Genomic DNA, 15,779 nt, shown 5'->3' with positions numbered 1-15,779 from the left:
GAAATTCTAAAGAAATTTAATATGGAGGATTGCAAACCTATATGCACCTCCATCGAATGCGGAACCAAGTTGTCGAAGAATGATGAAGGTGAAAAAGTAAACTCAACACTTTTTAAGAGTCTTGTTGGAAGTCTAAGATACTTGACGTGCACAAGACCAGATATCCTTTTTAGAGTTGAGCTCATCAGTCATTATATGGAGACACCTACCATGACCCATATGAAAGCTGCAAAGAGAATTTTTCGCTACATCAAAGGTATGCTTGATTATGGTTTAGTCTATTTATCATCTAATGAATTCAAACTTGTTAGATATAGTAACAGGGACTAGGGTGGAGACAGTGATGATCGAAAGAGTACGACTGTATATGTGTTTTATTTGAGCGAAACAGCTTTTACTTGGAGCTCAAAGAAGCAATTTATCGTAGCACTATCTACATGTGAAGCTGGATATGTTGCAGCTACATCAAGTGTCTGCTGTGCGATTTGGCTTAGAAACTTGTTGAAGATGCTTGGAGTATCACAAGAAAAACCAATCGAAATCCATGTTGATAACAAATCGGCATTAACATTGGCAAAGAATCCAGTATTTCATGATAGAAGCAAGCACATTGATACATGATATCACTTCATAAGAGAAAGTATTGCAAAAAAAGAAGTGCAGCTGAAATATGTAACCTCCAAGGAGTAGATTGCCGACATTCTCACTAAGCCACTCAAGTATGACGTGTTCCGCAAGTTAAGAACTCCACTTGGAGTAGTAAAATCAAGTTTAAGGGGGGATGTTGAGTAGTAAACTTGATTTTTGGACTAAATAATATGGATTTAAGGGCTTTGCCCATAGGCTTCAAATCAATTAAAGAGTCCAACATACCTAGCATTTCTAGAAACATTATCTAGAAAAATCTATACAAATATATACTAGAAAAATCCATGTAAATATCTAAGTAAAATATGTGGTGATAAATGTGGTAATGTGTTAAGAAGAATGTGTGGTCTTATAAAGTCTATCTAGAGTATTCTAGGAAAATATCTTATCCAATGTGTGGTCTAAAAGTCTTATGTAAATATGTGGTCTAGGATTCTCTAGAAAAATGTGTGAACTAGAAGCTTCATATAAACACTATATAAAGGGGTGGTGTCCTCCATTTTGTAACAAGCCAAAAAAGTGTGTAAGTCTTGAAGTTAAGAAATACAAATTTTCTTTTGTTCACTTCCTTCTTCCTATTAGTGTTGTCTTCCTTAAAAGCCTTGGCCAATCCAAGTTAGTAAACCTCTCTTTCCTCCAACAGAAGACTTTGTGGAATATTTACGAGATTATGTAGTTAGGAATTTTGATTTTATCTAGATCAATTAACATTCACCTAATTCAACATTGTTTAGCCTTTATAATGTGATAACAATCGAATTAACCTCTACGAAGGTGGAATCGACATGTATTTGTTAATGTTTTCCATAGGGATACAAATGCTGAGTGTAGGATTGATGATGCAAAGATAGATTATGATTTGGAGCCTACATGAGAGCACCATGATTGACTACATTAGGTACAGGAGGTACTAAATTGGACCCTTTCCGATGAGGGCTTTTAGAAGCACAAGATCGATTTATGTTAGGTGTGTGAGGGAGATCACTATGCATGGTACTTTCACTTGATGATTCAGGGGCAATTTAGGTCCTTCCTTTTGCGGATTCGACAACAAAACGATGCATTTGCCCTAATTAACATTGACGATGATTTCAATTTTCTGGCAAAATTACAGTGGCGAGAATTATGGGAGAGAGAAATACAAAAGAAAGAAGAAGAAAGAGAAGCTTGGACAAGGTTGCACAGGGAAATGAAGGAGTGGCTGGTTGAGTGAGAGAATGGAGAAACGGGACAAATGCCTCACCCTTCTCCATTAAAAAACCAAACGACATCGTTTTCATCTGATGAAATGAGGGAAAAAAATGAAAATTGTAGGAAGACGACACATATTTGCGACACCTGTCTGGATAAACAATAGCACTTCTTAGGATCTTTTATTTATGTAGGATTAGTGGTTAGCAATGATTTTAGGTAGAAAAAACTAGCTAAGGAGTTGAGAAAAATTTTGATAGACTTTAAAAATGCGATCATTCAGGTATAAATTTATCAAAGTTTTCCTTAAAAAGCACTAAAACTAGTAAGAGACTCAAGTCTAACAAATGTCTTCTTCTTTTTTTAATATCAAGTAGTCTTTGATATTTCATAATCCAAAATAACAAATTGATCGAGTATTATCACTGCTTGTGCAAGTTCAAGTAATTTAGTATCGACAAACGATTTTAAGGCTCTAATTATTTGTATACACTAGTTGCAAGCTAACAAACGAGCCAAATATAGGCAGAATGATTAACGCATTTTGCATATTTTGCATTCTTCGTACGGTTAGATCCAATCTTCCGGTTTCCGCGGAAAGGAAAAAGAATTTCACGCTCAAGGTTTGGGCAAGAGGGTATCTTACAACCCTCTTTTTTTCTTCTTATCGGAGTTATTTCACAAAGATTTGCAGGATAAGGAAGAAGGGGCCCCATCATAAATTGAGAAAAGCATCTACATAGGTTAGTATTCGAATAGAGTTCACCGAACTGTCCGTTCATTTTTGGATGGGTGTCCTAAATTAAATTTTGTGGGTGGCATAGCTATCAAGATTAATGCAGCCAATTATGTTTATTTTAGAAGTTGATTACCAATAGGTAGCATAGGGGAAAAAGCACTATACCTAGGAATCAACAAGACTCTTTTAGAAGTTGATTACCAATAGGCAGCATAGGTTAAGAAGCACTATAACCAAGAATCTACAAGACAAAAACTTTGTTGCTATGATACTTTGGTCGAATTTGAAAACTAATATTATTTATCAAGTGGTTTACTTTAATGAACTATAACTCAAATTTGACTTATCTAAATTAATTTTTTCTTGAATTCATAATGCACAATTTAATATGATCGAGCCTAATATTGATAAAATAATTCTTGCTCCTTCAATAAATACACATTTGGCCCGCCCAATGCATCCCTTCCTACTTGAATGCTTGGTACAACGCATATTCCGAGGTCCCCAATAAGTTGAAAGATGGAGATAAATGAAGATCCAAAACATGAAACTTTGTCGATTAAATGCAGAAAATAGACCTAAAATTCAGGATCTTATCATCTTCCATGAAACATACAAATCTTGTATTTAAGACAAAAACTAAACATTGTCAGTTTGTCATGATAATGATAATGACCTTCCCCCTACCCGTCCCACCCCACTAGACATGTACATGTACATGCACACTAAAACATTCTTATCCAGCAAATTTATGTTTCCCCACAATTTTCTATATCTCATCAGATTACTTTCTAACCCACATTGAAAGTAACATAACCTTGATTTGTACTTTTAGCTACTACCCATGCCTTTGTATATCTGTTTTCTATGCAAAAGATTTTTGAAAAATCCTGTTTTATTCTATTAAAAATTGTTCAGAGAATTCTACTATTTACAGTATTTTACAATGTTATACATTTGTGAAGAAAGGCTGAAAGCCTCTCTTTCACCTTTCCTCGATTTTGATTCTGTCTGATTGATGCAGCATTCAATGATGATACTGCACTCTATCCAGCATAATTTTTGGGAATTTCCAAAATTATATAGAGCCAACTTCGTGGATACTATGCTTTTGTTCTTTAGGAAAAAAACTAAATGAGATTAAAGATAAAGTTTATGATATGTACAAAAAGGTTTATGATTGTCAAGTGCAACACACATTTTAATTGATTTCATATACAGGAGGTTATATTATCACCACAATTTTTATTTAATATATTATATTTTAGTTGCAGTTAAGTTCCTCAATATTTGCTCATTTAGTAATTATTTCCTTAATTTTTTTGTCAAATTTTTAAAAAAATATAGAAAAGATCTAAAATAATTAATAATAAAAGGAACAAAAAAGAAATAATCTAAGCTTTAAACATTAGATGCCAACTTTGTTCAATTTTCAGCACTAAGATAATATTACTTTAGTTTTAAAATTCAGTACAGTATAATCGGTAAAGCAAACAAAATAAAACAAAATTAATAAAAATATTTGATGGACTTTTAGATCAATTAAATTATTCTTAAACACATTATGCTTATTTCTTAATAATTTGTTAATTCTATGTAATTCAACCATTACCATGAAGGTTAAGCTTCCAATAGAAGAAAAAGAAAAAAAAAATTGTCAATTCTATGTACAAAACGTATAGTACTTTTTGTAAGAAATAAATCACATATATTTTTCTAAATAGTATAACAATGATTAATTTTAACTAATAATCTAAGTCAGAATTATAAAAAGTACATCTAAAAATAAGAAGAAAGATAACAAAAATTTTAAAATAATATAAAGCTCAGCGTAAAATGGAAAGTATGTATTTACTTTTTGACGAAAAGTGTGAATCTATTACGAAAAAAATAAACTTTCGGGAAAGTTTCCATTTTAATAAAGGAGAGGTGTCTCATTAATGGTCAGTATCCTTAGTTTGAACATTTTCATGCTAATTTGTGATAGAAACCGAGGTATGAAATTTTTAACTTGGTATGGAGAGAGGTCATATTTCTAAACCCTCTAAATACTGGCCAAATTATGAGTCAATCAAAGTAATATATTAGTCCATTCAAGATTGGATTTAAGAGAAAATTTAGGTAACAAGAAGCGTTATCAAATTATTTTATGCTGAGTGAATTACATAAATATCTCGTGAAGTATATATGTGAATATTACATAGATATTGTTGAACCCAAAGGCGACACGAGGATTGAGATTAATGAAGTTGTATGAAATATGTAATAAGATCATAAAGATGAAACAAAATTTAAAGTAAAGAAATCAAAGATAGTTAAGTAGAGGAAACAATGTTTTATTATAACGACGATATGGAGAGAAAATTACAACACAACAATTTTGGTTTGAACTAAACTGAAAGAAGATATCACTATTTATAGGTGCATACCATTCCATAAAAATGGAAATAAAGAAATAATATGTTTCCAATAAAATCATGTAAAAATAAGTAAGCAATTTTTTCTACATGAAAATAAGGAAACAATTTTTTTCCTAATTTGGGACAAACCCAACAATCTCCATCTTGACCCAAATTTTGGTGCAACGAACGAAACTCTAAAATTCCTCCCCCTTAAGAAATATCTGACTGCATCGAAATAATCGAACTCTTCAAAACAGTAACCAAATCTCTTCATCATAAAGAAAAATATCTTCCTCTGCTCGGTGTCCACAAGCGACACCCGAACCCAACTCTTGAGTTTCCAAAATTTCACCAAAGAATTACTGTTGACCAAACAAATCGAAACACATCCTATAGCAGAAACCACACAAAATACCCGATCAGAAAGCCCCTTGCCAAAACTATCACTTTCAACGATCCTGAAAGCATTACAAACATCACTGACAGTACTGTATCTGTACTCCATGAGCCCAATCTTAGCAACTGAACACGGTGTATCCGTTGAACTTGGGCGTAAAGTGAAATAATCAGTGCTCTCCTGAACAATGTTCCGAGCCGACCCAGAGCCTGTCACAAAAGGTATTATACCAAACTGAATATCCACTATGGTACTAAACTTGTCCGGGTGTCTTTTAACTAGTTCTGCATTTCCCTGCAAGATGTACAACTAAGACTTCTTCCTTTCCTCCAGTACAACCTGGACATCCCTTCGGATCTTCAAGACTCTACATCTACCTCCACCAGAGAAATTTTACCCATCTAGGGTACTCAGCGAGATGAGTTCCTTTTTAGGTCTGGAACATGTCGAACCTGATCAATTGTTCTAATTGTCCCATCCTGTAACCTTAATCTCACTCGAGCGATTCCAATAGCATGGCAAGATTGGTTGTTTTCCATCACAACTTCATTTTGTTTGATAGCCTTATATGTTTGAAAGAAATTCCGATTGGAACACATATAATACGAACATGCCGAATCGAAAATCCATTCCTCGTCAGGTTTAGAATCCACATCAGATATCACATCACTGCCATCCAAAAAATCCTCGGTAACATTAGTCTTGTCCGAATTGTATGATTGCCTCCTATGATTTGCAGTTAAATTACTTTTAGCCTGCAACTTATCACAATCATTCTTAGCGTGTCCTTTCCTCCTGCAGTAGAAGTAGTACAAATTGCTGAAGTTCGTCCACAGTCTATCCCTTCGTCGATCACCATGAGATACTAGAGCTTCCTCATCCCTCGATGTTGTTCCAACAAATGCTTCATCTTCTTCTTTGAGAACAGAGAATCGTAGACATCTTCAATGGTCAAAGTATCACGACTGTACAGGATAGTGTCCCGAAATGACGAATAAGAGGCGGTAGTGAACACAACAGGATCAAGGCCAGCTCCTTCTCATCGTACTTAATCTCCAATATTTCTAAATCTGCAACTATTTCCTTGAACACAACAATGTGGTCTTCCAGTGACCCTCCTTCCGCCATGCGATAAGAATACAGCTTTTGCTTTAGAGCCAGTTAGCTAGTAAGGCTTTTAGTTATGCATAACTGCTCCAATTTCCATCACAAAGCAGCCACTATTTTCCTTCAAGACGTTCTGCAAAATATTATTGGACAAATGAAGATAAATTTGTGATAAAGCCTTTCGATCCATTCATTGTTTCTCCTCTGTTGTCCAATTAGCTGGCATCTTCTCAAAACCCAGCAACGCACCGTCCAAATCCAACTGCGCTAGAATATCCCTCATCTTTACTTGTCACAGAGAAAATCTTGTATTGCGATTCAACTGCGTAATATCATATATCAATGTAGCAACCTCTAAAAAATCTCAACCAAAACACGAAGAACCTGCAACCTAGCTCTAATACCACTTGTTGATCCCAAAGACAATGCGAGGATTGAGATTAATGATGTTGTATTTGTAACAAGATTTAAAGTAAATAAATCAAAGAGAATTAAGTAGAGGAAACGATGTTTTATTATAACAACGATATGGAGAGAAAATTACAACACAATAATTTTGGCTTGAACTAAACTGAAAAAATATGCTACTATTTATTGGTACATACCATACCATAAACATGGAAATAATGTGAAAGAAAGAAACATTTTTTTTCCTCTAATTTGGGTCATAAACCCAACAGATATTTCATGTCCTTCTAAAATTATAGAAATCCCCTTCAATTTGTTTTCCATGACAATCCTCAAAAACAAATAACTAATGTCATTTCAATGGAATGAAATTTTAGCTTATATGAAATTTAGAAAAAAAATGGGATATTTGCAAAGCCTTCAATATTTTGGACTAATTAGTTTGCAATTTTGTAATAATTATTTCTTCAATGAGAAAAACTTAAATAGTTAGTACAGCGCATAATTACCCAAGTTTCTTGTGCTACTTTCTTGAAAGTGTTAAAAAACAGCATGAAGGTTAAAAATACCACAAAAATTAAACAATCATATAGGTTGTTGGTTAGGTGAACTATAGTGCAACAGTCAATACTAAAACAAAAGACAATGTTTGATATAATGCAATTGACAGTCGTTGGTTTTTGAATCAACAGTTGGAATTCATGTTTGATAGTTGGAAACCACTTGCATCAGTATCAACCTTCAAAAGTATCCTGGACCCCAAGCAGGCTTTTCATAAGCAAAATTAATCTCAGGTATAAATTATTTAAATTCATTTTTGTGCAATCTTATTTTCGGTCATACATACTACAATAAAATAATTTTACACATGGACTTATAATTTTCTTCTACCTTTTTACTACACAATCCAAAAAAAAAAATCACCTTTTACAAAATCTATTCTAAAAAAATTACACCAAACAAGTCTTAAAACTTTCATCGCATAAATTCAAGAAATTGTTTACCCCAAAAAAAAAAAAAGAAAAAAAAAAAAAGAAAAAGAAAAGGATGTCCCACCAAACGTCAAGGGTCGTATAAAATCACTTCCATTGTCATCAATAGGTCCATCTGCAGCTAACGTTGTATGCAGGAAGTAGTATAAATTTTTCAATAATTGTTCACCAAAAAATCACTCAGATTCCAAAAAGTTCATACCACTTTCCGGCAAAAAGTTTTTTAGCTTAAATTTCCCTCTGATCCCCATCAGTATAGACCAATAGAAAATGGTCCAGAGGCTAAGTTGATGTTAGCTTGAGCACCAGAAAGAAAGATAAAGAATAAAGAATATCATATGAGTTTGAATTTTTTGACTTGATCTGATGAGTTTTTCTTGAAAAGCCACTCCTCGAGCATCTTTTGCTGATTCTTTAATCAGTGGCAATTTTTCGAAATTATATTTGGCAATTTGCAGCCTGAAGAAAGTTGTCACAAAATGCAAAGAAATTCATTGACTTTCATGGCAAGTAACATGGAAAAATCTCCATTTGGTTCGAAAAGGCACGATGACTCTGAATTCAACTTGAAAGAATGGGAACTCAAAGCTCGAATCAGACGCGAAAATACAAGTTCAAGAAGATTTTCTGCGTCGAATATTAGAAGTTATAGAGAAGATGCAAGGTCTTTCAGATCAAATATAACCATTTGTAGTACTGTTTCTTCTCCTGGCTACACCATAAAAGGTGATACAGTCCTCCTTCCCCAAAGTCCAAGTATAGTTTCATGTTCATTAATTGCTCTCTTCTCAATTTATAATCTTTTCTTTTTCCAGATGAAATTGACCCTTCAACATATTCATTCACCACAGCCCTGAAAGGTAAGGATCCATTAAGAAACATGCTTGGTACCGTCCAGTGCTTTATAACTCTAGTGGTTCCAATTTTACGACATTTGTTGGGGGGTTTTTGGTGCAGCATTGCAGGCAAAAACTGTGTATTCTTTGGAGTACCTTTCTCCTGATGGTTTTGTTCTCAACTCCAAGTGGATCAATCAGCCATTGCTATTTTAAAGAATGCAATTGATCATGGAAGAACCAAGCATATTAAAGTGAAGTTCCATGCTATCAGACAAGCTGAGAAAGAAGGAGAAGTTCATCTCCAATATTGTCCAGGTGAATCTCAAATTGCAGATATGTTCACTAAAGCATTGTCCAAATCCAAGTTTGAAGACTTAAGATTGAAGATTGGAGTTTTACCCAAAAGCTTCAAAGAGGAGAATGTTGATTATCGTTTGAAAATTTATTTAGAAAAAATAAAATAATTTAACTTATTTAAAATAAATTAATTAAAAAAATTAGGGAGATTCGATTCTTCTTCTGTTCTTCGGTTCTTGATCAAGAACCGAGAACCGAATCGAACTCTTCAATTCTCCATTCAGATACCCGTTCTAGTATTTAACTTAAGAAGAATCGCTCGATTCAATTTGATTCGAAATTTTTGTCCAGCCCTAATCACCATCATTATTCTATGTAATTAGATTTCACATGCATCTATGCTTCAATTGGGATCCCCAACCTAATGAAAGTGTGACTCTTAGTAGTCTTATGCTATCCTATAAATAGGTTTGTCATGTACTCAAATCAAATAATTCATATATAAAAAAAAAATCTCTCTCAAAATATACTTTGTTCTGTTCTTATTACTGAACTGATCTGGCCTTGATAGAATCTATCCTTATTTCCGCTGCATACTAAAATCACAATCAGAACAAACAGATGCTAAGACACAAGAATCACAAAATAATAAATTGATAGTTCGAATTCATAGTTGCAAAAGACATTGTGGATATGAATAATAGTATCTAGATCTTTCCCTCCTTACTCCTCACAAAATATTAGTCGTCAATGGAACAAGCTAATAAAACAATATAGAGAGGACCTAGCCTTTATATAGGAAATTATTATTAAGCCGTCCCATTACGACTTAAACTTTAATTAGGGTTTACATATATTTTCGGCCCACATACTCAAAATTACCACATCATATTAAATATAATCTGTAAGGTGTAAAAGAACCCAATTGATCACTTAATATATTTAGTACAATCACAATATCATTATTAGTCATACATCTACCCCATAAAATTTACAATCAAATAGGAAGCCCATATTAGAATTTTTTCAACATTCTCCCATTTGTACAAACATTTGATTGCTATAACAAAACTTTGTACATCCGAGTTAGACTTGATAGGTGGTCACACAAGTATAACTCCAATAATAACACATTACGCAACATGATCTGGTCCAACAAAAATGTTAACACTAAATATGGAAGTCATTACACCAATTAAGCGATATAAGACCATTCTATTGCTACAAATGCCAACTTTCTTATCAACATGGATCCCCATCCTTCAACAATATGGTAGTATGTGGTATGAATTTAGCATCAAATGTGATAAAAAAAATTTGTGTTAATTCATATCGATTCTCATAATGCTTCAAATCAAAATAGAGCCACATGTCTCTAAAAGAGACTCATCTTATATCTTTATCTGTCATATATATTACAATAATATTATATTCATAAAATATATAAAAGAGAAGCTCGAGACACAAACACTTATATGATCTTATGCTTGTTGAATTCAAGATAAACTTATCTTTTCTTTTCACCACAAGACAATCATAAATATGATCTATGTATCGTTAATTAATTCTAGATTGTTACGAGAAACTCCATCACTTGAACTATGACATGAATTATGAGACTTAAAACTTATATGAACTATCTGTTATGACACGAATTGATCTCCAGCCCACTCAAGGGGCAGGATAAAAACTTTTCACTGTTGACGTGGCAAGAGAACCTCAGTTATGGTTCTATGAATTTATAACCGTTTCAGCGAACCATAACTAAGATTCTCTTGTCACGTCAATAATGAAAAGTTTTTATTCTACCCCTGAGTGGGCTGGAAATTAGGACTTCTCTTTTGAGTGAGATTTGCAATAAATTCAAAAACAACAAGCTAAGCATTGTTTACAACTCCCCCCCCCCCCCCCCCTCCCAATTTCCCCCCCCCCCCCTCTCTACCAATTATTGGGATGGATGCACTGGCTTTTCATGGGCAGACAGTGGAGATTGCCTGTTAGCATGATATATCTGGACCATACAAAAATGCCCTCCCAGGTGGGTGACTTGAAACTGGTCACTTAAGCCTGATTAGCAGCATGTGCTGAGTACATGTACTTCTTGCGGTCTCACTCCTTTGCTTGCTCTGAATTCCACTTGCACAAATTTTTCTCACCCAAGGGAACTTGTGGAGCAATAATACCATATTTCCGTGCATCCCGCCTTTTGCTTTGTCGGACCAGCTATTCATTTAAAAGTTTAATCAGTTAAAGAGGTCTCATATTTATTTATCTATTTTCTTTTTGTCTTCGACACGGCTCTTGACATGATCATTCTTTTATCAATGGCCTCAAATGTGCATAATTATTATAGTCTCTTGCCATGTCAAACGGCCTTGTTTCAACGGGTTTCTTTTTTAACCTCATCTAAATGGTTTAACTCATAGATAGAGGACAAACTAAACATCGAAAATCAAATTTATCACTTGTTCATGTCATTAAAAACCTGTTGTTCGATATCTTTAATTGTTTAGCGTCCCTCATAAGAAGTTTACACTCCAGCAGCAAGTTTGATCTAACTAAAAAAAAAAAAAGAAAAAAAAAACTATTTTTCTACAACATGACTCAAAAGGTCGACAATAGCACTAGAGAAGCCCTTTTTGGCTTTTAAGTAAAGCCCAACATGCTATAATAACTATAAATATTTCCTAAATTTTGTTCAGAATGTCCCGATATTAATGGTTTCTGTGCAAATTAATGAGTACTGCAGGTAGGAGTGAAAGAAACAAAAGAGAGAGAGGACACAAAAGGAAATGAATCAGGAGAGAGAAAGAAGATGTGCATGCAAGGTGGATGTCTTTCACTGAGGAATTTGTGGATGAGAAAAAGGCAGAAAAAGAAGCAAGAATCTAGAAACAAGAATACCTTTCTTTACCATCTCAATGCTTGCTAAAAATACAATCTCTCTCTCTCTCTCTCTCTCTCTCTCTCTCTCTCTCTCTCTCTCTCTATATAATATATTTATTCTCAGGATTCTTTACTTTTTATCTCAGTAAATTATGATGAATCAATTTGCACTATGAAAAAAATTAGGTAGAAAAATTTAGCTCTGATTATAAGCCAAATATAACAGAAAAAGCTTTGATAGTGGCATGATGCTAGTAGCATTACTTAGATGGAATTGGAAAACACTTTGTTCTCAATATTAAAATTTCTAAATTAATAGAAGGCTTTTAACAAATAATAATGTTAAACCATTTATCACCATTCCAACTGACGCTTATAAAAATGTTGAAAATTAAGTTTCACTAATATTAAAAAGACACACCATCTTGATTGTATAATTTAAAGATCATGATCATAATATAAATACATGCAAGTACTCTAGCAAACTTCATGTTCCGAATACTATGCAATCATCCAGTAGATATATCATATCTATTAATGTAAATAATATTTAAATGGTCAATATAGAGGGTGACGGTGTCCCATATATCACTGTAATTAATTTTCAAGATTATAAGGATTTAATCCAAACATTAGCTAGTTGTCAATTATCAATTTATGATATACAGTATATGTGAATTCGTTGATTTGAAGAATTTTCTTGGTTTTTCATTAAATGTTCCTTTAAATTCTTATTTTGTATCATTATTGATCCAATGATAATTTAACAGGACGTGTCAATAATAAAATATTAAGGTTATTGAACTTTTAGTTCAATACAATGTTATTTTAGTTGTACAAATATTAATATAGTGGAGAAATATTACAGCAATCATAAGTTCGTCTAGGGTTGGACATGGTTCGATGCAGTTCAATTTTAACGAGAATCGAACTAGACCTGAAATTCTCGGATATTTAGTAAGTGGAACAATTAGGTCCAAATTTAATTATGGAACCGTTCGGGTTCGGTTCCATTTGGTTCAATTCGATTAGATTCGGTTTCCAGGTTTCGTATTATAATTAAATTTTTCAATATTTACACAACTAAATTAATTCAACTAATGATATATTCAATCTTAGCTCTTTCAAAATAATGTAGTTCAATCTTACGTATCTTATGTGTCTCTCTTTGTTGAGTTCTTCATACATTTGATTGTTAAAATTACAAGAAAAGGAAGATAGTGAGCTCACAATAATTAAGAAAGACGTTGTCGATGTTCAATTCGATTTCTCCAGAACTGTAGGAACATCACTACGGTAGAGTAACAAATTTGGATAAAACTTAGGTCAATTTGATTAAATTGGCTTTGAACTAAAAATTAAAAATAGTAAAATCATTTTTTGGGTTTGACCTAAAATAATTAGTTTGAAAATTTATTTAGAAAAAATAAAATAATTTAACTTATTTAAAATAAATTAATTAAAAAAATTAGGGAGATTCGATTCTTCTTCTGTTCTTCGGTTCTTGATCAAGAACCGAGAACCGAATCGAACTCTTCAATTCTCCATTCAGATACCCGTTCTAGTATTTAACTTAAGAAGAATCGCTCGATTCAATTTGATTCGAAATTTTTGTCCAGCCCTAATCACCATCATTATTCTATGTAATTAGATTTCACATGCATCTATGCTTCAATTGGGATCCCCAACCTAATGAAAATGTAGCAAGTACGTACTTGTGTAAAATGAATTGGCTCATTCTCCTTCATTTGGGCAATTATATCAGCATATATCAATGACAGCAAGTTTTATTGCGAATAATTGAGTGATTTTTTTTTTTTAACGATAATGATGCTAAGACACAAGAATCACAAAATAATAAATTGATAGTTCGAATTCATAGTTGCAAAAGACATTGTGGATATGAATAATAGTATCTAGATCTTTCCCTCCTTACTCCTCACAAAATATTAGTCGTCAATGGAACAAGCTAATAAAACAATATAGAGAGGACCTAGCCTTTATATAGGAAATTATTATTAAGCCGTCCCATTACGACTTAAACTTTAATTAGGGTTTACATATATTTTCGGCCCACATACTCAAAATTACCACATCATATTAAATATAATCTGTAAGGTGTAAAAGAACCCAATTGATCACTTAATATATTTAGTACAATCACAATATCATTATTAGTCATACATCTACCCCATAAAATTTACAATCAAATAGGAAGCCCATATTAGAATTTTTTCAACATTCTCCCATTTGTACAAACATTTGATTGCTATAACAAAACTTTGTACATCCGAGTTAGACTTGATAGGTGGTCACACAAGTATAACTCCAATAATAACACATTACGCAACATGATCTGGTCCAACAAAAATGTTAACACTAAATATGGAAGTCATTACACCAATTAAGCGATATAAGACCATTCTATTGCTACAAATGCCAACTTTCTTATCAACATGGATCCCCATCCTTCAACAATATGGTAGTATGTGGTATGAATTTAGCATCAAATGTGATAAAAAAAATTTGTGTTAATTCATATCGATTCTCATAATGCTTCAAATCAAAATAGAGCCACATGTCTCTAAAAGAGACTCATCTTATATCTTTATCTGTCATATATATTACAATAATATCATAATAAAAAGATATAAATCAAATGCAAGCTCAAAATATTTTATGGATTGGGAAAATATATTTTTTATTATTGGAAGGGGCTGTACTCTAAAAATATATGGGTTACGTATATACCTCGTAAAGGGATCAACAAAAACGTAGTTCTTTTACAAAAATATCTCCCACTAACCAAAAACATCAAAGGTTTTCACAATACCCATATTAGCAACATGTGTATTAAAAACTTTTGGAGCTAGTTCCTTAGTTAAAGGATCTGCAATCGTCTCTTCTGCATTGATATGTTCTATTCTCATCTGACCTTCTTTGATTCTGTATCTAACTGCCAAATATTTCATGTCAATATGCTTTGACCTATTGAAACTTTTATTAATCCTTGAAAAGAACACTACTACTCTATTATCACAATAAACAGTTATTAGTCTCCAAATGGAATCAACAACTTTCAACCTAGAAATGAAATTTCTTAACCAAACATCTTGAACTATAGCCCCCATAACATGTCACAAATTCAGCCTGTATAGTAGAAGATGCCACTAGAGTCTGTTTAGTACTACCACCTACATTGAAATTTAACCTGAGATTGATTTTAAATCATCTTGACATCCAGCAAAATCAAGATCTGAGTAGCCTATCACCTCAAGGTGATTTGAGCGCTGGAATGTAAGCATATAACCTTTAGTTTTCTTCAAGCATCTCATAAGATTCTTAGCTGCTTTCTAATGCTCTTATCCTGAATTTGATTGAAACCTACTAAGGACACTAACTGCTTAGGCTATATCCGGTCTAATGCAAACTTGAGCATACATTGAGCTCCACACAGTACTAACACATGGTATCATCTTCATGGATTCCCTTTCTAGTTCATTTCCTGGACATTGAGCTTTATTAAATTTATCTCCTTTTATGATAGGTACATCACAAGGTACACATTTTTTCATACTAAACCTTTCTAGAACACTTCGTATACAAGCCTTTTGAGAAAGTCCCAGCAAGCCATGATTTCTATCACAATGTATTTCAATTCCAAGCATATAAGAAGATTTTCCAAGATTTTTCATCTCAAAATTAGCAGATAATATTTTCTTTGTCTCATGAAGTTACCCCAAGTTACTGCTAGCAAGGAAAATGTTATCAACATATAGGGATGGCAGTGGGCCGAGCCGAGCCGGCTCGGCTCATTAACCCACGAGCTCGGCTCGGGCTCGTGGCGAGCCGAGCTCGGGCTCGGCTCGTTTG

General features: G+C 33.2%; 1 protein-coding gene across 1 annotated transcript; it reads left to right on the top strand.

Moving 5' to 3' along the window:
- The first annotated feature begins 8,023 nt into the window (after positions 1-8,023).
- Positions 8,024-11,952, top strand: LOC111389854. The gene is made up of 6 exons (XM_023014831.1): positions 8,024-8,610; positions 8,700-8,744; positions 8,842-8,908; positions 8,995-9,145; positions 11,005-11,058; positions 11,770-11,952. Exons 1-6 carry the CDS (start codon positions 8,364-8,366, stop codon positions 11,950-11,952), a joined length of 747 nt encoding a protein of 248 aa, XP_022870599.1. The 5' UTR covers positions 8,024-8,363.
- The last annotated feature ends 3,827 nt before the right edge of the window (positions 11,953-15,779 follow it).

Source organism: Olea europaea, unplaced genomic scaffold, assembly GCF_002742605.1.
Source record: "Olea europaea var. sylvestris unplaced genomic scaffold, O_europaea_v1 scaffold629, whole genome shotgun sequence".
Classification (NCBI taxonomy): Eukaryota; Viridiplantae; Streptophyta; class Magnoliopsida; order Lamiales; family Oleaceae; genus Olea; species Olea europaea.
The sequence above is the reverse complement of the archived record's forward strand: the minus strand, read 5'-3'. Positions and strand labels throughout refer to the sequence as shown.